Consider the following 24,519-nt stretch of genomic DNA (forward strand, 5'->3'; position numbering starts at 1 on the left):
ACACAGTTTTGCAGGTTTAGCTCTTCTGAAGTTCAGCACCTGCTTTTTCAGCCAATCAGAAGCCAGTATTGTAGAGAGTTCATATTTCTTTTCATGCAATTGAATAATTTTGAATGTTTAGGTGAATATTTATATTTAGAGTATTTTCTCGATCAGTGTCTTCAGTCCTGACCCTGAGTGCGTACATTTAAAAATAAAGTGATATAACTTCTTTTACATTACTGTGAACTTCTTGTACAGTTTGACAGCTGATTGTTGTCGTGTTTGTCGTCATATGAAGATCGTTTCCTAAAGAGGACTGAACAGTCATTCAGCCTCTGGCTCCATCCATGAATCTGATGTTTGCTGTATAATCTGTGCTGTTAATAGTGTAATGGAACATATAATTTGTACATATAATTTCATATGTAATTATGATGATCTTTAGAGAGACTTACAGGGCTCTCAGCGAAGGCGGTCGCACTTTTCTCCTCTCCTCTCCTTATCTTCCCTACTTAGCTTCTTATGTCCTTGTCTTGTCTTGTGTTTTTACTTACTTCTCCCTGGAACACTCTCTCACAGTCTGTTCTCTAAAACCTAAAAGAGGAATTATGGATTTGATCAACTGGTCTCTGAATGCAATTGACACCCCTTCTCAACGAGAAGTCTGGGCTCGGCTGAGCCTGACTGCTGAAGATATCTACCTATTCGGAACCATAATAACAGGGTTCTTGCTGATCGGAGCTGGCTTGGCCCTGGCTTATCGAAGAATTAAGGAAGCGGAACCGGCTGTTCAAACCCCCACAAGGCTGCCCGCTGGGATTGAAATGATGGGACGAGGTGTGAGTTTCTCAAAATGGGCTCATTGAGTGCAGCACGGAGAAGATCTTGGAGAACGCACGGCTGCCGTGAATACTCAGAACAAGACCTCTGAGTGGAAAACTGGATTACATCTGGAGGGGCTAGCTCGACTAACACCTTTGAGCGCAAATTGATCACATCTTGGGGAAGTGCACTGCGGTCATGAGTTCTCAGAACCTGCTCTTTGAGCAAAAAGAATGACAACATCACGAAACGTAAGTTTGGATAACATCATGGAGAAGCTCGCGGCTCTCCAACGGGAGATTGAGAGACCAGTGTTGGACTGTTAGAACAGCTTTGAAATTCATATGAGGTGTTCGCACTAAAGTAAAAACCATCATCACTTCATGCGGAGACCCCTTCGGCGCCAGCTGCAGTCTCAAGGCTGGAGCTGAACAAAACACCCTGATAACGACTGTTTAGACTGTTCCCCCCATTCCATGCAAGGCCACCTGGGTTGGCTGGAAGACTGTTTACTTAGCCTAGCAGGGCGAAGGACACTGTCTCAGCTGAACTCTGGACACACACACACACACACACACACATACACACACACACACACACACACACACACACACACACACACACACACACACACACACACACACACACACACACACACACATACACTGATATGCACACACTGACACGTACTGATCAGCAGAGTATCTGTTATCTCTGCCCTGTGGATGAACATAAAGGCCACGACACAGTCTCAGCTGCAGCAGAAAGGACTGAGAGGCAGAGAGAGCTGGAGGTGGGTCGACAAAACATCCAGCAGAGAATCCAGGACAGAGAGAAAGATGTGAAGCTGCTTCAACAGGAGGTGGAGGCCATCAATCAGTCTGCTGATCAAACAGTGGAGCACAGTGAGAAGATCTTCACTGAGCTGATCCATCTCATCCAGAAAAGAAGCTCTGATGTGAAGCAGCAGATCAGATCCCAGCAGGAAACTGAAGTGAGTCGAGTCAAAGAGCTTCAGGAGAAGCTGGAGCAGGAGATCACTGAGCTGAAGAGGAAAGATGCTGAGCTGAAGCAGCTCTCACACACAGAGGATCACATCCAGTTTCTACACAACTACCCCTCACTGTCAGCACTCAGTGAGTCTACAGACTCATCCAGCATCAATATCCGTCCTCTGAGCTACTTTGAGGATGTGACAGCAGCTGTGTCAGAGGTCAGAGATAAACTACAGGACATTCTGAGAGAGGAATGGACAAACATCTCACTGACAGTCACTGAAGTGGATGTTTTACTGTCAGATCCACCAGCAGAGCCAAAGACCAGAGCTGGATTCTTAAAATATTCATGTGAAATCACACTGGATCCAAACACAGCAAACAAACAGCTGTTATTATCAGAGGGGAACAGAAAAGTAACATTAATGAATCAACAACAGTCTTATTCTGATCATCCAGACAGATTCACTGGATCGTGGTCAGTCCAGAGTAGAGAGAGTCTGACTGGACGTTGTTACTGGGAGGTGGAGTGGAGAGGGGGAGGAGTTTATGTAGCAGTCGCATACAAGAATATCAGCAGAAAAGGATGGGGTAAAGAATGTTTATTTGGACGTAATGACAAATCTTGGTCATTAGATTGTATCAACAACAGTTATACATTTTGGTACAACAACATCCAAACTCCTGTCTCAGGTCCTCGTTCCTCCAGAGTAGGAGTGTACCTGGATCACAGAGCAGGTATTTTGTCCTTCTACAGCGTCTCTGAAACCATGACTCTCCTCCACAGAGTCCAGACCACATTCACTCAGCCGCTCTATGCTGGACTTTGGCTTTATGATTATGGAGCCACTGCTGAGTTGATTAAAGTGAAATAGACTGAAGTCTTTCATATTGTGGGTTTAAATCTGTATTTTAGTTTCATTTTATTTTCTCTCCATCATTTCTGCACAGAGATCAGCTGTCAGTCAAACATTATGGGTGGTACCTCCACATCGTCTAGTTGTTCTCTTGATGTTTCTGAGTTTTTAAAGGAGATCTTTCCTGTGACTGTTTATGGAGGCTATCACTGCTCATCATCATTTTGATTTACTAAAATATTTCTCCACATGAAAATGTAAACTTCTCTATCCTCTAAATGTTTCTGGAATATTTGTATTGAAAAATGTCGACATTTCTCTTTATGAGTATGGCAGACCATGTGTGTGTGTTTGTGTTTGTTTTTGTCAAAATCATCAAACAAATGAGGAAAAACTGTGATTTTAATGAATGAATTCATATATTGTGTTGATGTTTTATTGTGTGAATAAACTGGAAGGTTTGACTATAAATCAAACTTTGAACAAAGTCTTTTCTTCTGTCTTCATTCCAGGATCTCACTCAAATCTGATGCAGAAAATATGAAACTAATCTGAGAGAATAACTGAAGCAGTTTTCCTCCTGAAGCATCACAAAGTTCAGAGTTCATGTTTAGAGCAGAAGATTCAGCAGTCGCTCTGTGACCTTTCAACTTTCTTCACTAAAACAGCTTCATTACAGAGAAACAAGTCACATTTTCTTCATGTTCTTAAGTCCTTTCAGATGTTTTTAATGGTCCTTGAATGCAGCATCAGTGTCGCAGGTTTAAAAGGTCACTTTCTGTTGTGTTCAAAGATTTCCTTCAGATATGGTCTTTAATCAGTAAAGCCAGTGATACAGCAGTGTCATTAGCTGTGTTATTGGCACCAGGCTGTGTTTATGTATGTATTTAATTCTGTCTGAGGATGTCTTCAGCATGAAATGATCATTTGCTCAGCTGCTGTGTCTCATCTCTTATCAGACATTGGTTGGAACAGAGTTTTGTTGCTGACCATCTGACAAGAGGGTGAAGAAAAGCTTCAGGCTTCATTTGGACACTACGTTGGACAGAAGTCTCCACAAAAATGACTCAGAAACACAAATATTATTAATGAAAGTCCAAATGTCAAAAAGGGGTCATACATGATCCTGAGAAATGTCCTTGAACATTTGAACATGAGTCAGAGGGTTGTCAGGTTTCTACACTGCATCGTGGCATCAAGCCTGAGATGTCTGTGTAAACAAGTATGGAGGACACAAATGCACAGACGCAGTCGAGCTGTTTACTGCTGATGAGGAAGGAAAATAGTCAGTTGGATATTAAAGCAGCATTTATTAGAGTAAGAACAGATACTTGTGTCCTTCATTTGATCCCCGTCAATTTACAGAAGACTTAAGGACCCTTTGACTTCTAACATACAGCTGCATGTTTACAATTTTATTATTTATTTATTGATTTCTAGCAAAGCGAGACTTTACTGATTAAAGACATATAATCAGACATATTACTGTTACTCTCTGAAAAAGACTCACATAAAGCAGATTTATCACAAGCAAACATCAAGACACATCCTTCATGGCTTAAAGTTGCAGTGGGACTCTTTCGCCATCTGGTGGTTGTAACAGTTATGACAACTCTTCCTGCATATATGTCCCTCCTCAGTGTGAAGAAGACTGGACTCCAAGCTGCTCCTGCTGATCACTGCGTGTTCCTCCTGTGTCTAAAATCTATTTCCATTATGAATCAGGAAACTGTTTGCACCAATCATAAAGCCAATAAAATACGTCACACACTAAGAAATAACAAAAAGGAATTGTGGATTTCAAGGAGATTTTTCCCTCGTTTTTTGAAATCATAAGAATACAAACTAATGCAAGACTGTCATGTTTTCATAAGTTTGTAGAGACACTGTTCTGTTGTATTCTAGGACATCAGTCACTTTTTAAATGCATGCTCCTCCTCCTCATCATCATCATCATCATCAGCACCCATGACCTCCTTTTAGTCTTTGTTTTGTTATTTTTCAGAGTTCAGGAGACGTTCTTATGGGATTTCCACAGTGTACAAGTACTGTTTAGACCCTTTACCTAAAAGAAAAGAGTAAAGTACAAAGTAGATTTACTCACTGCAGGAAAATAATGCCTCAATCTGATATATTGTCTTATATGACAAACTGAAAGTGATGCATCAAAGTGTAAGCAGCATTTTCCTGTTACAGCTGGTCTAGATGGAACTGATCTGATCTCCTTTATGTACAGGTAGATATCCAGTGGGTTTGCTAAGGGTCACAGATGAGGGGCTGTGTGAGATGTTTAATGGGAAAGGAAATAAAACCAGTGTTCCAGACCTGCAGCTAAGATACTCGAGTATCTTAAAGTATGAAGCTGAGTATTACTTCCATACTTTCCTCCACTGCTGATGACCTTGTTACCTGCTGCTCCCTGTTAATGATCAGCCTCAGTTCTGATAGTAAACTGTTGGCTCTCGATCTGTCAGGTTGTTGCTCAGTGACGTCTTGTTTTCATTTTCCTTCTTCTTCAAATGTGTCTTCCTTTAACTCTTTGCTTTTGTTTCTGCTTCAAACACCAAATGATACACGTGCTGCACCTCTGATGGTTTGTCAGAGAGCAGAACAATTTACATTACAGAGAATATTTTACAGTTGAACATAAACTTTCACTTTTTTCCTCTAAAGTGTGCTCACTGGTTTTTCCAGCTGCTGTGAGATGTTTCTGCCTGACTGTAAAGATGGAAATAAACACAGATGGAAACACTGAGTCAGAGTGTTGCTGCTGGTTAGTCAGTATATAGGGAGTGCAGAATTATTAGGCAAGTTGTATTTTTGAGGAATAATTTTATTATTGAACAACAACCATGTTCTCAATGAACCCAAAAAACTCATTAATATCAAAGCTGAATGTTTTTGGAAGTAGTTTTTAGTTTGTTTTTAGTTTTAGCTATTTTAGGGGGATATCTGTGTGTGCAGGTGACTATTACTGTGCATAATTATTAGGCAACTTAACAAAAAACAAATATATACCCATTTCAATGATTTATTTTTACCAGTGAAACCAATATAACATCTCCACATTCACAAATATACATTTCTGACATTCAAAAACAAAACAAAAACAAATCAGCGACCAATATAGCCACCTTTCTTTGCAAGGACACTCAAAAGCCTGCCATCCATGGATTCTGTCAGTGTTTTGATCTGTTCACCATCAACATTGCGTGCAGCAGCAACCACAGCCTCCCAGACACTGTTCAGAGAGGTGTACTGTTTTCCCTCCTTGTAAATCTCACATTTGATGATGGACCACAGGTTCTCAATGGGGTTCAGATCAGGTGAACAAGGTGGCCATGTCATTAGTTTTTCTTCTTTTATACCCTTTCTTGCCAGCCACGCTGTGGAGTACTTGGACGCGTGTGATGGAGCATTGTCCTGCATGAAAATCATGTTTTTCTTGAAGGATGCAGACTTCTTCCTGTACCACTGCTTGAAGAAGGTGTCTTCCAGAAACTGGCAGTAGGACTGGGAGTCAAGCTCAACTCCCAGTCCCAGTAGGACTGGGAGTTGAGCTGCATTTACTCCTTATGCAGCATAAGGAGTAAATACAGAATATTAACCAAAGTTGTGATTAAAACACCTTTTACAAATGCACAAAAAAACCCAAAAAAGAAATCTTTCTACCTTCTGCAAAGTTCATCGCCCCAGAAAAGACAAGAGCAGCAAATTCTCCGACACTGAAACCTGCAGCAGCGACACACATCTCAATGGCCTGTGTACAGCAGGAAACAAGTCAAAAAAAATAAAAATAAAAATGTAACAGCCTCCCGATTATGACCGATATATCATTTATGTCACTGATACATCCGTAACTGAAATTAACTCAGAACAATTTGTTTATTTTTTTAAATGGTCATTCAGAAGCAGAAGATTATTTACGGTGATGTTTTTGGTGGGAGTGAAACAACAATCTACTGATAAAAACAATAAAAACAAGATGTGATAATAAGAAATAACCACTGTTGGAAGCCTTATTTACTCTGTCGCCTTAATCAGGTGCAGTAATTAAAGTTGAAATGAGAAACTTTGCATTTGAAAGATGCTCTTCTACTGGGCACTCAAAATGCTTTCTTACAACAAGCATCATTCATCCACACCTTCATACATAATGTGCGCACATTTTAAATATAAATTAATATTACTGTAGCAGTATTTTTTTTTTTTTATTAAAAAGATAAAATGGCCACATTTAAGAAGGCAGGACCTGCAGTTATTGTCCTTTTTCCAGACATTTATCTGGCACTTACTTTGGGGTTTTCTTGGTTGAGTCTCTCCACAGCAGCCAGGGAGGTGACAAACACCGCCGGCTGACAGTGAACCGTTTTCTGCAGCTCAAATTCAAATTTTATTTGTCACGTACACAGTCACACACAGTACGATATGCAGTGAAATGCTTAGACAACTGCTCGTGACCTAAAGAAAAAAAGAAAAGGCTATGAATAAGATAGGAAATAAATATGAAAATTAAAAAGGGGTCAATTTAACTGGGAAAGAATAAGATAAAATATATAAATTAAAGTTAAAAAAATAAAATAACTGTACAACAAAATACACAATACACAGTATAGAACTATATAAGAATGTATGAAGAAAGCTCGTCCTCGGGGCCCTCCAGACACAGAGACAGCAGGTCGTAACCCAGGATCTTCTGGGCTACGGTGAACATTTCTTTAACGTTGGGGTATTTCAAAAGTCCTCTGCCCATGCCCACAAACTGGCTGCCCTGACCGGGGAAGAGGAGCACGGAGCAGCCGCTGGGGTCTTTTTTGGGTCTCCGCTGAGGCTCGCTGTTCGGGGGAGAAGCGGGGGCTTCAGCCGGAGGAGGGTAATCTCCAGCCGTGGAACCGGGCTTGTTGGTGGACAGCGTCCTGCTCAGAGAGACCAGCGACCTGACCTTCCCTCTGGAAGATGCTGCCATCCTGACTGCCACTGATGCCAACATGAGCTGTTCCTCATCCAACGACGTGTCTGCGGATGAAATAAGACGCACAGCCCGCCCGGACAAACTGTAATCACCGAAAGAGTCAACTTTGCTTGAACTCAACTCTGACATCTGCTCGGCATGACACCTCACAGGGAGACGCCATGTTGTTTATACGGAGTTTATTCTCGTCTTCTTCCGGTTGACGTTCAGGCTCTTTCACGCTGCAGCGCCACCTCAGGTCAAAGTATGTCATGCTCTAATGTATCGTGTTTTTCTTTTCTGTGCTTTAATTTGTCTACAAAGTGAAAATAACTATAAGAGCTTTTAAGTATACACAGACATGCGCTTCTTAAATTTAGCTTAATTGGCTCCAGAGGTAGGAAGTAAAAAAGTAAAAAAAAACTTCCTTACTGTACTTAATTTTTACTCCCTACATTTTTAAACAAATATCTGTAGTTTCCTCTCCGTATATTTTCAAAACAAACTCGTTACTTTGGGTTTAACGCATTTGGGGGAAGTTAATATTTCACGTCACTGCAGGCCTTCAAACAATGAGATTTGAGCCTAAACAGTGACACATGAAAGGCAGTCGCGTTTTAATCAGTAGAGATGAAAGAGCAAACCATGTACCGTAGTTTTGATTTATTTATTTTTAGCACAACACCAGAACAACCCCACGTGCCCATAATTTGCGGTACTTCAGAAAAAAAGGAGTGAACATAAAAGGGAGTAAAATGTTGTGGCAGGTAATTTCAAATGCAGCATTTCTATCACCTCAACAAACACTAACTGTGTCACAGTGTGTTGCTAGCTAAAGCTCCACTTGCTGTATTTCACAGGAAGAGAAAAGAATGAGAGCTAACTTCACTCAGAGATATAGAAAGAAAGAGAAAGAAACCAGGCTGTATTTAAAGGTAAGGACTGCTTAGTGATATTTGATAAAATGTAATTGTATTTTAACAGGGACATAAAGTGCTTGTCTTACTCCCTTCTTCTAGCTCGAAATTACTTGCCAAGTGGTAAGGACCGTTCATGGTCACACGGTGAGAACATTGGTGTTGACTATGAAGAGATATGGTCAGACAGGGGAGGGGCCAGTCAGATTTATCAACTCAACCTCCTTAAAGCATGGAGAGAGGCTGAAACCAATCTCTGGTGAGCCCGGTTAAGGAAAGAGATGAGTTGGTGCCTGAGATGCCAAATTCCAACATCCTCATTCCCGCCATTGAGATAACACTCTCACACAGGCCCAGAGAGCAGATGTTGCTGCATTGCAGATGTGTTATACCCCCTGCCCAGCCGAATGACTCTCAAAAAGAAAACTTTGCAGAAAATCAATGTGATCGCTTGGATCACTGGAATTATCATCTCGATATCTCTTGTCCTTCTTTCATTTCAGACGTCTTGAAAACAAGTTTTAACAAAGTCCTGGAGAAGTGCCCAATGCTGGAGGACCTCCTGCTTTACCCCTGGCTCAGATAAACTCCTCTCTGACACAAACACACACGCATACTGAATTCACATCTTGCCATACAAATGTGATACAGTAACCAACTTTCTTTCTTTCAGAAAAAAAGAAAATTGGGAGATTCAAAATTTTCCTCACAGTAATGTTTGCATCAGTCTATCAGATGAATCCCCTCCAAGTCCAATATTTACATCAGTTACAGTGATAATGCTTGGTGTCTACTTTCAGCCACCGCAGTAGAATGCCAGGAATGAATCTCATTGAAATTGTAGTTGCATTTGCTATTTAATTTAATTGTCATGGATGATACACAGACAACCCAACAGCAAACAGAGGAAAACAATGGGCTTAAATACACAGAGGGATAAATGAGGGAATAAGACACAGGATGAGAGCACAGCTGCGAGAAATCACAAACAACAAGACCATGGGGAAGGAAAACTGAAAACACTAACATAGTCTAAGGAGCTTAGAAAGAAAACGTCTGGACTTCTTTAAGTTGCTTGAAGACGTTCAAGCAAAGTTTAAGTTCTTTTCTTCCAAGAAGGTGAAACATCTTCAAGCAACTTCAAGTCCAGACGCTTTCTTTCCAAACTCCTTAGACTACGATGACCTAGATGACTGAGAACCTTCACAGACATGAAAACACTAACATAGCACACAAGACTATCAAAGTAAAACAGCAAACAAGAGACTTTTACAAAGACACAGAGTTGACACAGAGACATGACTGACTGGGGAGAAATTGGGGAACATGGAAACAAGAGTGACTAGACATGACACGTGGGACACAGGGGCAAGGCAAAGTAACAGAAACCTAAAGCCTAAGAATATAACACAAGAAGAAAACAATAAAGAGAACCAAAAACATACATAAGAATAATCAATGAATATAAATGAACAAACACAAAACACTGGGTCACAGACTCAGTACCATGACAGTTAAATGTACAATAATAAATACTTTAAATCAGATGACAATGTAGCTGACACTGTGTTTATTAGTGTGTGGTCAACCACAAATCTTCATACTGTCATCCATACATGAGGTCTTTATACAAACGATGAAAGATAATGAAAGAAACTGTTTAATTGATGTGAAATGATTGAATTATATGAAATATTATGGCTTTGTCTGCCAGTGTTTTTCTGTAAACTACTTTGAACTACTGGCAGTCAGTGAAGTCACTGAAAGGCAAGATTCTATGTTGTGTTGCCGTAGTTTCCAGAGTTTACTTATAAAGCTCACTAACAGAATTCAGTTAGAAAAGTCAAGCATTTGAAGGGCGCACATTTGAAGGAATATTAACTCAATATTAACTCATTACGGTTTACATTTTCGAGTTTAAAAGTTCTCCGAAATTACAATGAAAAAGGAAACAAGAAAAATTACCACTCCAGCCGATAAGAAAGATTCAGGAGATCAAGGTAAGTAAAATAATAAAATCAAATCCTGGTAAAATCCAAATCCTAGAAATGTTGACACTGTGTGAATCATTTTTGGAGCAATTGAATCATATGTTTGATTGAAAATAGCTTTAATACAAGATGTCTAATCAAAGAAAGGTTACCGGTCTTTTGGTAAAATAATGTAATAAGTTTATTCCTGGACTCAACAGTAAAAACAGACCAACAAGTGTCATCAAGATCTAAGACTTAGTAAACCTAGTATCAATTCGCACTGGTCAGTTTTTTTATCCCAAGAATAAACTTGTGATAATTTAAGCAAAAGCAATTTCAAATTCTTTGCCAAACTGCTTCCAGTCCTGATGTCGGGGACTCTTTTTCACCACTGTGTTGTTGTCGTTTATAGATTGTAAGAGCAGGACTGCTAAAAGAAAGGCCAGTCCTGAAAAGAAGACCCCAATAAAAAGGAGGAGGGTCGCTGAGCAGGCTGGTCCTTCCACCAGCTCAGATGTGGTCAGAGGAGTGAAGCGCAAGGTTGTGCAAGATGAAGAGGGCACAACAAAGAAAGCAAAGAAGGCTAAACTTCTCGACCATATGAGCGGTGACAAGGAGCAAGCATCCTCCTCGTTGGACTCTGGTAAAGGTAGGCTAATTAGTTGAATAAGGGGGTAGATTAAGTGTGGTTGCTAGGTTTAAGATATTAGTGTTTAGTGTTTGTGTCTATCATCCAGTGAGCTGATGTGCTTTTGGTGTTTTCCACATCTCCAGACTTGAACAACAAACAGGTGTGCGCAAAAAATGGCAAAAGAAAGGCCGCGGGAGACAACAGAGAGTCACCCAAGAAAAAAAAAAGGAATGTGGACCAGGACAAAAAATCAGTGGCAGACCAAAAACGTAAGTAGCAAGCAGCTTGGGTTTTATATTCAGGGGAAGGGCAAAAGGAACATTTAGGCTACAGAGGAGAGTAATTTGTGTCACAGCTGTAATAAAACAAGATTTGTTGTGTTGTCTGTTCAGGTGAATTCCAAGCCAGATATGTGGAGGAGCACCAGCTCGGAGAAGGAGGCTGCGGAGCAGTGTTTGCTGGCTACCGGATAGAAGATCGTTTTCCAGTAAGTGTTCAGATGATGGTAGTAAGACAGGCAGTAACGCAGATAATGGATAATATCGTAAACTGAGACGTCTGCTGTGTTTCCACCTTTCATTATGTCATACTGAGGAAATGCTCACCAATGCTCTGTGTCTTCTAGGTTGCCATCAAACACATTCCCAAAAATAAAGTCTACTGCAAAGTGGCGGTAAGCGTCCAACACTTGAATTAGTTTTACATTACTGGATTGAATGCGGCGTTCCTCATCATCCACTTTGTTGTAATATTTCAGGATGAAAGCGGGAAGAAGCTCTCAGTGGAAGTGGCCATTATGGTTAAACTTGCAGGTGAAGCAGAAGGGTCAGTGGGAATATCAGCACCTGTGTCCTTGCTGGAGTGGTTCGACCTTGGCAAAGAGCTGATCCTGGTGCTGGAGAGACCTGTCCCCGCTGTGGACCTGCAAAAATACAAAGAAGAAAATGGAAGAACTTTAACAGAGGACAAGGCCAAGGTAGGTTGACTGGAAGAGCCTTAGACTGTACAGCATTCAATCAAGGCAGAAAAGCATTAACTCATTATTGTGTTTTTCATCTTTTCCAGGTCATTCTGAAGCAACTAGTTGATGCTGTAAAGGAACTTGAGGATAAACACATCTTTCATCGGGACATCAAGGGACAAAACATTCTGATTGAGACCGGCTCAGATGTGCCTCGAGTTCGCATCATTGACTTTGGACTGAGCTGCTTTGTTAAACAGCGATCTCTGTATCGCATCTTCTATGGTAACATATTCTGCTCCTGCTTTTCACAGATGTAACAATTTGTGTCTTTTGTTTTAGAAGAAATTGCAATTGTGTCTGTTTGTTAGGCACTCCTCTTCACATCCCTCCCGAGTGGTACATTAGGAGCTGCTACAGGTGTGGACCCACCACGGTGTGGCAAATGGGAGTGGTGTTGTATGAAGCGCTTCATGCACGATACTTTAGTACCGCGAGGTTCCTCACAAAGAAACTGAGCATCAAGAAGCGTCTGTCCACAGGTAAGAAAACTTCACACTTCCAGATTCACTGATGCCTTGGATCACTAGAACTATCATCTTCATCTTTTTGATCTTTTCTTTCTTTCAAGAATGCCGGAATTTCTTGGACGCATGTTTAGCTATAGTCCCGGAGAAGCGCCCAACACTGGAGGAGCTCCAGCTTCACCCCTGGCTAAGATAACACACACAAACACACAATTCACACCTTATCATATAAGTAAGATACATTGTAGTAACTTCCTTTCTTTTTTCTGTTGGACAGGAATAGATAGAATGGGTCAATCTTAAAAAATAAATAAATAAATAAAAATTTAGCTTTTTTGGAGTTCCTGTAACCCCCCCAGCCATCCCAGGAAAGGGGATCTCTCTTTGAATGGGCTTTCCCGAGGTTTCTTCCCATCGATCTGGCCCCCTGGGGAGTTTTTCCTCGTCTTCATAGAGAGCTTGGGCTGGGTCAGGAGCTCCATCAAAACTGTCTTTATTTGATGACATTAAAGTCATCAAATAAAGATGTGTTTTACTTAAAGTAAAATTTGATCAAAATAAAACTTGTTTAATTCATCTTTGCTGAGGATTCTCCTTCATTACTATTTTGTTTTGTTTTTTTGTTTTGTTTTTTTTTACCCATGGTGCATTTTGACAAATAAGAAAACTGAATCAGGTTAAAGTGTGCACAAAGACAGTCACACTGCAAATGATCTGAAGACTTGCATCTGTTGCTCTAACCCCCAACTAGTTTAGACAGATTTCCTGGTTCTACCAGAGGTTTTTTCCTTCAAGAAGGGAGTTTTTCCTTCCCACTGTTGCTGAGTGTTTGCTCATAGTGGGTTGTAAAAGCATAAAAGTTAATAAGAGTTATCACAGCGGGAACTATATAGCTTAAGTGTACAATTTCTACAGGACGAATTATAACTTCATTATGTATAAAAGCTCCTGTGGATAATTACTCCTATTTGTAACTTTACACAAGAGAAAGTTTGCTGTCACACTATTTATAACAGGTTGGATTTTGTCCTCTGAGTTGAGCCTTTGGTTGCAGTTTATTGAAGAATTTCCTCTAAAGTAGCTGTTGATAAAGATTTAAAGTCCTGTTTATATACAGAAATATGCTTTAGTTCATGTTTTTTTACATGTCTGCCTCAGTGGATCAGTAGAAGATCTGGCACAGGAAACTAGATGATGAAAAAAGGGTACGAATACACATATATATCTATATCTATATAGATACAGATATATATACACACACACACACACACAGGTTGCAATGTAGTATTTTCATTTTTTCTTAGCATTTCTTTAACGTCTTGGTGCAAAAGAATACCTGCATTTGTGTGTAAAGAAATGTTACATATATACTAAAAACAGTTGGAAAAAAGAACTACAAATTTGGAAAGGAATTTATTCATGTTCTTACTCATAGATGGAGTACATGGTTTAAAAACACTGAGGAAACAGATATGAGGCGGCTGTATCAACATAAAAACATTAATACAGTTAAAAATGAATAAAAAGTTGCACGCTTAAACTTATTTCTCTACAGTTTGTACAATTAATCCATGTAACAATAGGTTCTCTCTTAATATAGTAGTTAATTAAAATATCTTTACATAAAAATACATTTTTAAGTACTCTCCGGTGGAAGTCTGTTGTGGCTTATGTTTCTAAATGACACAACCATAAAGCAGCCCACAGAATATACAAATATGTCTTTGATAAGTGAATGGTGGCTCCCACAATGGCCTGTTAAGTTATTGCAAAAATAATTTACTGCATAATATGTCAGATTAGAACATGTTATAAGCACAAAACTGAAGGGGAAACAATAAAAACAAAAATTAAAAAACAAATACTAAATTAAGTTAAAGGATATTTCTTACTATACTATATAATTGTATAATGTTGCGTTTGATTGCAAAAGAAAACCCACCAAGAAAAAAAGAAAGAAAGAAAAAGAGAGAATAGAGTTTGATTTATTCAAAACACATTCTTTTCTTTTATTTAAGCTGTAGCGAGATTCAAATGGACAAAAGAGAAAGAAAAATATTACAGATTTGTTTTATTAATCATGAATAAACTTTATTATACACAACTCTAAATTTCAGTTGGTCTTAGTCAGATGTGTTTTTAATTAAATCCTGCAACACTGTGCTCGCTGCCATCACTTTATATCTTAGTGTGCAATTCAAATATATACTTATTACAATATTTTTCCCCCTTAACTCTCAACTCGCGTTTTTAAAATGTCTGTGATCATATTTGTCCGTTGACTTCTGTCTGGGCCTCGAACGATTCATCAGGCAGGTTGGCAGCCTCCAACTGATGCTCCAGACTTTCATCATCGCCTCTATTCTGATCAACTCTTATCTTAAACTTAGTGATGAACTCATTACTGGCCAGCGCGCCCTCCTTCTTAGGGCACGTGGGCTTTGATAACAGCCGGCTTTCCAGTCACTCTGCAAAGAAAATTCACAAAACATTTCTTATTTGGTAAGCTTGTTAACAAATTTTAGTTCAGTTTTGCTGAAAGTTATAGCATGCATCAGGTAAGAAGCAATTGGTTTTTAAAAAGCATATACATTCCCCAAAACATTTTTATTATGTGCATTTTGGAGAATAAAAGATTGTACACAATTTCCCTTTTTAAAGTAAAAAGATTATTAAGTCTAATTCTTACTTATTCAGTAGATTAAAGTATTGAAACATCATTATTCATAAAATATGCACATTACAAAATTAAAGTTATTCAAAAATTACTCAAGTACTTACTCCAATACTCACATTATTCAAGTACATTTAATTTTTGCCAATGTAATGTCACATAAAATCTTAATCTGAATAAGGGATTTGAACCCCACTGTCACGGCCAGGGGATCAGCAGGCCGCTGACTAGTAGTGTTCTCTCTCTTGCTCTCTCTGTCTCTTGCTCTCTCTCTCGCTCTCTCGCCAGGGCGGAACTCATGGTGGGTTCACGCCCTCGGCCCACGCCCCTCTGAAGAGGAAACACCTGGGCCTCATCAGTGCAGCCAGCATTTAAGCCAGGGAGTGGCTTCTACTCATCGCTGGATCGTTGTGTGTGACTCGCGTCAGTGCAGCCCGGCTCTGAGCAAGTTCTCTTTTGCTTCCCTGTGCAAAACCTCTAACGTGTGTTTCCTTCTGTACATAGATCCCCTGGACCCGACTCTGCATTCCCCGAGCGGATTCCCTTTTTGTGTGAGTGTTTGGAGAGAGAGTCAGAAGAGGAGCAAGTGTCTTTTCCCTACCTGGATTTCCCCGGAGCCTTTTCCCTGTCACCGCTTTGTATATAGCACTATCCCCTGCACTGTTTGTATATACACCTGGTGGAACTGTAATAAATACTGACTGTGCCTCTGAGTCCTGCGTGTGAGTCCTCAAGCGAACCGTGACACCCACACAGATGAGAGCTTAGCAGTGAAGCTCTCTCTTAAAATTTGAGTTATAAAGTCAGAAGTTATCACTGACAGAGATCCATGTTCTTTTAACATAAGAAAGAATATTTGCTGAAATTGACATTAATCCAAGCCCTTAAAACGCCATTTTGGATTAAGCATTTCCTTTTAGAAAAGTCTTCAATGAGCAGGAAGCTCCAGTACTGAAAAAGAAGCCAACATCAACTGCTAAACGTGCTAAAAGTAAGTAAGTCCCCGTAGACTCCTATGATCAAAACACATACAGTATAAAAGTTATAGGTTACAGATCTGAAAAGTAAAACAAATGTCAAAGTGCAAAAAGACTTATGGTCCCATAGAAGTCTATTCCATTTGCCTGGAATTAGGTGAACACCTTTGTGACAAATTTAATGGCTCAGTCATTTGTTTCATGTCATATTTAATAAAAGACTGACATGGTGGCATGTTGAATTGTCCATTTTGCACATATTTGGTCATTCTAAGCGTCAGAAGGGGAAAGATCATTCTGGGAATGCCTACTGGCGAAGGACGTGTGACTGACAAGTCCAGTGTGTGAAGTTTAACTACAGTCTAAGGAGCTTGGAAAGAAAAGCATCTGGACTTCTTTAAGTTTCTTGAAGATGTTTCACCTCTCATCTGAGAAGCTTCTTCAGTTTAGAATTTCTTCAGAGAACTGAAGAAGCTTCTTGAATGAGAGGTGAAACGCTCTTCAAGAAACTTAAAGAAGTCCAGATGCTTTTCTTTCCAAGCTCCTTAGACTACGATGACCTGAACGACTGAGAACCTTAACAGACAGTTCTTCCCTTCATTCATCATGCCTGATTTCAAAACACCAAGATGGCAGTCGTGAAAACACTCATCTTGAGTCTTCATGGGACTACGGTGAGATCAGTTATGCCTCTTATGATGCTGTCCCAGACTTCAAAGCAGTATAAAACATGTTTGCAGCCTGTAACAACTGTGCATGCGGTTATTTTTCGTTTTAAGATTTCCGTGTTTAAATCATAATAAGATTTAGTTTTCATTTTAATTAACTTGAGGTGAGTCAGATTCTTTCATTCAAGTCACTGAATGAATCTCTTGACATGTTTGGGGGTTGGTGCCTTTTGTAGCATTTTAATGCAATTATCTGACAGATTATATGGTCTACACTGTTATTAACTATACTAACACTCTGTTCCAGAAGTCTGTGCTGCAAAGAGGCAAAGTGAATACGGCACCTGCAGGAGTAATGGGGGTCATCAGTCGGTTCAGCTGGATGTTCCAGTGCCGTACATGTTGACTGGCATTCCTCAGCCTCTCCTGAACCTCCTGGAAACAAAAATCATGCAGGCATCCTCATCAGTGTTGTTTTAGAAGAGCACTAAATAAGATGCTGCTCACAAAGCCAGTCAAAACAAACTTGTTCACCTCCAGACGCTGGTGGCTTCTTTGGCGAGATGCCTGCAGATCCTGGAGCTCCTGAGAGGCAGAGTTGAGGGCTGAGGGGGTGTCCTCATCGGGACTGCCATCTGACAGCTCCTGTATGGGGCTGAGGTTTTGCATTGTACGTTGCTGCTCCTGGAGGAGCTGGAAATGTTTCCTCTTTTCATCTTCAGCCTGCAGCAACCTGAAGGAGGGGAAAAAGGGAAGAAGCAACTGAAAATGTTAATACTTCTCATGGATATATCAGATCTCCATCACAAATAAAATAATAAAGGGCCATAATAAGAGTTAGAAATCCATTGTTACCGCTCAAGCTCCAGTCTGGCCCTCTCCTCCTCCAGCCGAGCCTGGATCTCCATATTAAGGGCAACTTCCAGCTGCTGCTGTGTCAGCTCCAGCTCCCTGATCCTCTTCTTCTGTTGTTCAGCCTCCTTTTCCTTCACCTGCATCTCAGCCTGCATGCTGTCTTTTATCTATGCACACACACAGCTACATAAACAGATGCACCAACAGAGCGGTATGAACTGACCTATTCCTGAATCACCTTTTCCTGGACTGTCATAACCATTTTTCCAAATCATTAAAGACTAGGTTGAAGCCGTTGTTATGTTTTATTGATTGTTTGGCTTTAGGTTTTCCAGTTTTCCAGCTGCTGCTGTTTAATGTTTGCCTGGGAAAAGAAATTTCAGTTAGTGTGGGAAGTTTGGTTAAGCTGGTGGAAAACAATACTGTTACACTGACCTTTTGGATAAGATTGTCTTACCTGTGGTTTCTCTGATGTGCACGACAAAACAGTCTCCAGGCAGCTTGAGTGCCCATTTAAAGGTTCCTGGTGGTACCAAGTGATTGAAGAGAGGATTGAAAAGCCATATTAGTTTATTGTAGATTGTAGTCAGTTGGCCAAGCTTGTAATGAAAAACGCTTCATTACTCGAAGCTTTCATCACAGTCCTCTTTGGTGACATCTGGTGGACAAATATATGAAGAGCAGCTTGAGTCTGCAGCTTATAATGAACTGCTTCATTATGATTGCCCACTCTGCAGAGCTGACAGCTTGTGTTTGATGTCATGTGACAGTTCTGTGTGATATCGGGCTGATATGTTGCTTTGAACATGAATTTTTGGGGGGTGAAAAAATTATGTTATCATCAATCAATCATGTGGTCAGAAGAATCTGTGCTTACCTTGCAGGAATGTTTTAAATTTACAGATTGGGAAGTTTTTATTCAGCCTTGATGCTTTGGTGGATGTTAGCTCATATGCAGTTTTTTGTAAAGACATGATTATACCCCTTAAGCGTGCTAAAGTGTACCCTAACAATAAGCCATGGGTCACCAAATGCATCAAATCCTGTTTAAGGAAAAAGAGACAGGCTTTTAAAGAGGGGGCTGTTACTGACTTTCAGGCAGTCACCAAAGACTTGAAAATCGAGCTCTTGAAAGCAAAACAGATCTACAAAAACCTTCTTGAAAGCAAATTTGCTGCAAAAAATTTTGGGTCCTCCTGGACTTGTATGAAAACCATATCAGGGTTTCAAAATCCCCAGAGCAGCAGTCAGATCATTGTAGACGGTTTTAAGTCAGACAGAGATGTGAATATGCTTTATGCTCGTTTTAGTTCTTCTGAACTGAAACAGAAACTGAAAGATACTCAACACTTCATCACTGAACTCAGCGATGTCCAAAAGGCCTTTCATACAGTTAATGTGAACAAGAGCCAGGGCCCTGATAACATTAGTGCCGCCTAATTAAATCTTGTGCTAAAGAGCTCAGTCCTAAATTTCAGGTTATTTTTAATAAATCCTTTCAAATACAAAATGTGCCCTCGCTTTGGAAGGAAGCTGTCGTCGTTCATGTCCCTAAATCTAGTCGTCCAAACGTCCTGAATGACTTCAGGCCTGTTGCCTCACCTGAGTTGTCATGAAAGTCTTTGAAAAAATCATCAGAAATGTGATTATGGAAGAGATTGAATATCAGCTGGATCCAATGCAGTTTGTGTACAGGCCCAACAGAGGAGTGCAGGACGCGCTTTTGACTCGACTAAATCTGATTCTTAAACATGTAGAGAGTAAAGGGACTTTTGCAAGACTTCTTTTCATTGATTTTTATTCAGCTTTTAATACAACACAGCCCCATATTTTAATTAAAAGACTTTTAGAAGAGTTTGAAATCAGGAAAAACCTGGTTTGCTGGATTTTAGATCTTTTAACTGACAGGTCACAAAGAGTGAGAATAAATGGGGTTCTGTCTGACCCAGTGTTCTCCTCCACAGCTTCTCCTCCAGGGTGTCTCTTATCGCCCTTATTATTCATTCTCTTTACAAACATGTGCCAGAGCAGATATGAAAACAGGGCCATCATTAAATTTACAGATGACTTTGTTATTGTCAGCTTACTGAAAGAGGGTGAAACTCACCACGGTCCAATCATTGATGACTTTGTTCAGTGGTGGGAGGAGTCTTATCTCCAATTGAACATATCTAAAACAAAAGATATGGTTATTGATTTTAGGAAACAACAAAATGGGCACAGAGTCACTTTAATTAAAGGTCAGAAAATAGAGCAAGTGCAATCATATAAATATCTTGGGACCATAATCAATGAAAAACTGAACTTTTATTGCAAATCGGTCTGTAAAAAGGGTCACCAGTGCCTTTACTGCCTCAGGAAACTTGCTCATTTCCACATCAAGCGAAAGATTTTAACTTTGTTTTCTTGTTCTTTTATTGAGTCTGTTTTATCTTTTTGTTTGGTGGCATGGTTCAGTCAGACCTCTGTCACAGAGAAAAATTGATTGAATTAGTTAGTGAGATGGTCCAGTCGTCTGATAGATGAGTCACAGGCCTGTTTAGACTCCCTGTACTCTAAACAGGTACCACAGATGGCTTAATCAATCCTTAAAAATGGTTCCCATCCTCTACGGGGTGGATTTAGCTTCTTTCTTCAGGACGGAGGTTTCTAGTTCCAAGATGCAGGACAAAGCATTATAAAAACAGCTTTGTCCCTGCTGCTGTCACTGAACTCAATAAGAATTGTTTTTGATTTGATTCACTTTGTTTAATTACTAAATATGTGTTTTGTCAGGTTTCATTAGGTGTGTGTGTTTGTGAAGGGAGGCCAAATGCTATCATTGTTCTGTAAAGCAAATTTACCTGTGGGTATAAATAAAGTAACCTTAACTTAAAGCTAATAGGAGGTTGTGAGGTCACTGCCTCCACCTGATTATGTAATTAACCAGCAGACTGGTACGTTTATATATAATATACTATAAGTTATATCATTATAATTATGTGTATATCATATTTCTAAACCAAGCCTCAGCACAGCGTTTCTGAAGCAGTGTGTTGATTTTTTGACACATGTGCCGGAGCTTCAGCTTCAAACGGGCCGTCACCATCAGAGTTGCTGGAACCATGTCCCACTACTGGCTACTCTGTTTTATTCTGTGTTAAGTTTCTGAATGTGAATTTTCTGTGTTAAGAATAACAAAGAAAATGTAATGAAGTGATTTTAAAGTTTAAAGTTTGTGTTAAATCTTGTAAATCAGACAGAGAGAGAGAGAGATGAGGTGTGGGTGGATTTCAGATGATCAAATGTCAACAACCTGATTGGTGTGAAGATGTGACGTCCACTGAGGGAAGGGGGGAGAAAGGGTGAGCAGGTATAAAAGTGAGGTGAAGAAGAGATTCGGGGTTCTTCCCTTTTGTCCTCTGTGAGATGAGCAGTTCAGAAGTTTGGATCTAAGAGGTTCACAGTTCAAATTCCAGCAGAGACGCTAAAAGGAGAACCACAGTCCAACCTGTGAATGTTTTTAACCCTTTGTGAAACAACAAAGGCATAAATATGATCATATAAATATTATCTACTGGGTCAGACTCATAGGATCAGGGATTAGAACTCCTTTTATCAGAGAGATGAAATCTACTTCCTGTACAGGGTTTTTTTGTGGGCCTACCGATCGACAGAAACTAGAGTCAATAAAAAAACTGGACATTGGCTCAATGTGTGTGTGGCACAGGGAAACAAGGACTGAGCGCTGTGTAGTCCCACATAAAGTCAGACACCTGGTCACCCTAGGTGGACCATGGCATGGTCTATATGGAGGATACAGACACTGCTGAAAACATGACTCTGTCTGGTTTAGATGATAAAATGTCTTTACTTTAGGAGGCTGTGGCTCAGAGTACATTCACATAATGCCTTTGAATAAATGTAAAAAGCTTGTTTTTCTCCTGCTTTGATTTCTTTGTCCAGGTGACGATACCCAGCCCTACTTTTTATCAGTTTGAGCTGGCCGAGTTACAGAACTCTGATGTTCTGAAAGACGCATTCAAGCCCAACAGTCTCCTTGACTTCTATGCCGCCCTCCCAAATGACACGTACCCTAACATAAAAACCACGCAATGAAGATGTCCACACTTTTTGGCAGCACGTATATCTGCGAGCAAACCTTTTCACGCATGAAACTCATGAAAACTCCGATGAGATCAAGATTGACAGATGAACATCTGCATCAGTGTTTGAGACTGGCTGTGACTAGAATGGAACCGGACACTCAACTTCTCACCGGCCAGATGCAGGCCCACAGTTCACACTGATGAACATACAGTACATAGGTAAGCTCACTTTTGTGACTTGAATGAGTTATTCTGAGTATAAACAAATAGAATCATAATAAAATCTACTGGGATAAAATCCATCTCCACAACCATTGAAAAAAGCTTGTGAAAATGTTTTGTGCTGTGTAGGTGCTGTATCACTTAGTTCGGTTTTTCAGCCTGCTTGCTTTGTGGTTTTCAGAGGGAAGTTGGTGAGAGAGAGCAAACAGTGGTGTCTACTAGGCTACCCTACTGGAACCTACAAAACTGGATTATAAGGAAAGAACACAAGAACTTTGAGAGACTGCTCATATGAGTCATTTAAGAGATTCTGCTCTGACAACTGAAGCGTAAGATTGTGCACGGCACAACAGAAACTTTCTTTCTGTGAAGAACCCAGAGAGGGTTATTTGATTATTTATTGATGTCATAAATAGTGTTATTAAGTATTTCCTAAGTTAATTTTTTCTGTTAAGAACCCAGAGAGGGTTATTTGATCTCGGAAAGGGTTATTAATATTTGGTTATGTGTGGCTTTCTGGAAAACAATAAATGTTTACATTTCGGCAAACCTGCGATCGTCACACTTTTTCTGTTACAAACTGACCCTGGCCCCCCATCAGAGAAGGAAAAAGTTTGGGGACCCCTGCTCTGGACTTTACTAGACAACGAGTGAAGAACAGATAACGAATATCATCTTTAAAGTGATGAATAATAACTCTGCCTCTGTCTTCATAAAAAGATCGTACTTCTGAAAGGTCAGAGGGCAGCATCCACTCTGGTTTTACACAGTTTTGCAGGTTTAGCTCTTCTGAAGTTCAGCACCTGCTTTTTCAGCCAATCAGAAGCCAGTATTGTAGAGAGTTCATATTTCTTTTCATGCAATTGAATAATTTTGAATGTTTAGGTGAATATTTATATTTAGAGTATTTTCTCGATCAGTGTCTTCAGTCCTGACCCTGAGTGCGTACATTTAAAAATAAAGTGATATAACTTCTTTTACATTACTGTGAACTTCTTGTACAGTTTGACAGCTGATTGTTGTCGTGTTTGTCGTCATATGAAGATTGTTTCCTAAAGAGGACTGAACAGTCATTCAGCCTCTGGCTCCATCCATGAATCTGATGTTTGCTGTATAATCTGTGCTGTTAATAGTGTAATGGAACATATAATTTGTACATATAATTTCATATGTAATTATGATGATCTTTAGAGAGACTTACAGGGCTCTCAGCGAAGGCGGTCGCACTTTTCTCCTCTCCTCTCCTTATCTTCCCTACTTAGCTTCTTATGTCCTTGTCTTGTCTTGTGTTTTTACTTACTTCTCCCTGGAAGACTCTCTCACAGTCTGTTCTCTAAAACCTAAAAGAGGAATTATGGATTTGATCAACTGGTCTCTGAATGCAATTGACACCCCTTCTCAACGAGAAGTCTGGGCTCGGCTGAGCCTGACTGCTGAAGATATCTACCTATTCGGAACCATGATAACAGGGTTCTTGCTGATCGGAGCTGGCTTGGCCCTGGCTTATCGAAGAATTAAGGAAGCGGAACCGGCTGTTCAAACCCCCACAAGGCTGCCCGCTGGGATTGAAATGATGGGACGAGGTGTGAGTTTCTCAAAATGGGCTCATTGAGTGCAGCACGGAGAAGATCTTGGAGAACGCACGGCTGCCGTGAATACTCAGAACAAGACCTCTGAGTGGAAAACTGGATTACATCTGGAGGGGCTAGCTCGACTAACACCTTTGAGCGCAAATTGATCACATCTTGGGGAAGTGCACTGCGGTTATGAGTTCTCAGAACCTGCTCTTTGAGCAAAAAGAATGACAACATCACGAAACGTAAGTTTGGATAACATCATGGAGAAGCTCGCGGCTCTCCAACGGGAGATTGAGAGACCAGTGTTGGACTGTTAGAACAGCTTTGAAATTCATATGAGTTGTTCGCACTAAAATAAAAACCATCATCACTTCATGCGGAGACCCCTTCGGCGCCAGCTGCAGTCTCAAGGCTGGAGCTGAACAAAACACCCTGATAACGACTGTTTAGACTGTTCCCCCCTTTCCATGCAAGGCCACCTGGGTTGGCTGGAAGACTGTTTACTTAGCCTAGCAGGGCGAAGGACACTGTCTCCGCTGAACTCTGGACACACACACACACACACACACACACACACACACACACACACACACACACACACACACACACATACAATGATATGCACACACTGATCCCCCCTCCCTTTCCAAACGCCTTCGATGCTTGTGCCCTACTGGGGCAGATGGCAGTCGACTGGACCAGCGCAGACATGCTGCAGGACCGGATGCTCTGTCTACACCGGCTCTCATTCACCCTTTACCCGCCCCTGTTGCTTGTCTTGTGTTTCTATGGTGTATTGATAGTCATGTGCTTTTTGTGCTGAGGTGTTTTTTCTGTTATCA

At 40.4% G+C, this 24,519-nt stretch overlaps 3 protein-coding genes across 3 annotated transcripts; 2 read left to right on the forward strand and 1 right to left on the reverse strand.

The window, feature by feature from the left end:
* The first annotated feature begins 1,474 nt into the window (after positions 1 to 1,474).
* On the forward strand, positions 1,475 to 2,779 carry LOC146368748 (tripartite motif-containing protein 16-like). The gene has a single exon (XM_084913582.1). It carries the CDS (start codon positions 1,475 to 1,477, stop codon positions 2,672 to 2,674), a length of 1,200 nt encoding a protein of 399 aa, XP_084769708.1. The 3' UTR covers positions 2,675 to 2,779.
* Positions 2,780 to 5,731: 2,952 nt separating this feature from the next.
* LOC146368749 (malonyl-CoA-acyl carrier protein transacylase, mitochondrial-like) lies at positions 5,732 to 7,845 on the reverse strand. Its single transcript, XM_084911789.1, has 3 exons — positions 7,303 to 7,845; positions 6,952 to 7,039; positions 5,732 to 6,416 (listed from the first exon to the last, which is right to left on the reverse strand). Exons 1-3 carry the CDS (start codon positions 7,755 to 7,757, stop codon positions 6,288 to 6,290), a joined length of 672 nt encoding a protein of 223 aa, XP_084767915.1. The 5' UTR covers positions 7,758 to 7,845; the 3' UTR covers positions 5,732 to 6,287.
* Positions 7,782 to 13,192, forward strand: LOC146368750 (serine/threonine-protein kinase pim-2-like). The gene is made up of 11 exons (XM_084911788.1): positions 7,782 to 7,872; positions 8,468 to 8,542; positions 9,028 to 10,524; positions 10,910 to 11,146; positions 11,272 to 11,397; positions 11,521 to 11,615; positions 11,754 to 11,801; positions 11,886 to 12,104; positions 12,194 to 12,374; positions 12,461 to 12,631; positions 12,721 to 13,192. The coding sequence occupies exons 3-11, from the start codon at positions 10,464 to 10,466 to the stop codon at positions 12,810 to 12,812; spliced, it is 1,230 nt and encodes a 409-aa protein (XP_084767914.1). The 5' UTR covers positions 7,782 to 7,872; positions 8,468 to 8,542; positions 9,028 to 10,463; the 3' UTR covers positions 12,813 to 13,192.
* Positions 13,193 to 24,519: the final 11,327 nt, after the last annotated feature.

This window comes from Perissodus microlepis, chromosome 18 (genome assembly GCF_051167445.1).
Source record: "Perissodus microlepis isolate ML-2025 ecotype Zambia chromosome 18, ASM5116744v1, whole genome shotgun sequence".
In the NCBI taxonomy this organism is placed as follows: domain Eukaryota; kingdom Metazoa; phylum Chordata; class Actinopteri; order Cichliformes; family Cichlidae; genus Perissodus; species Perissodus microlepis.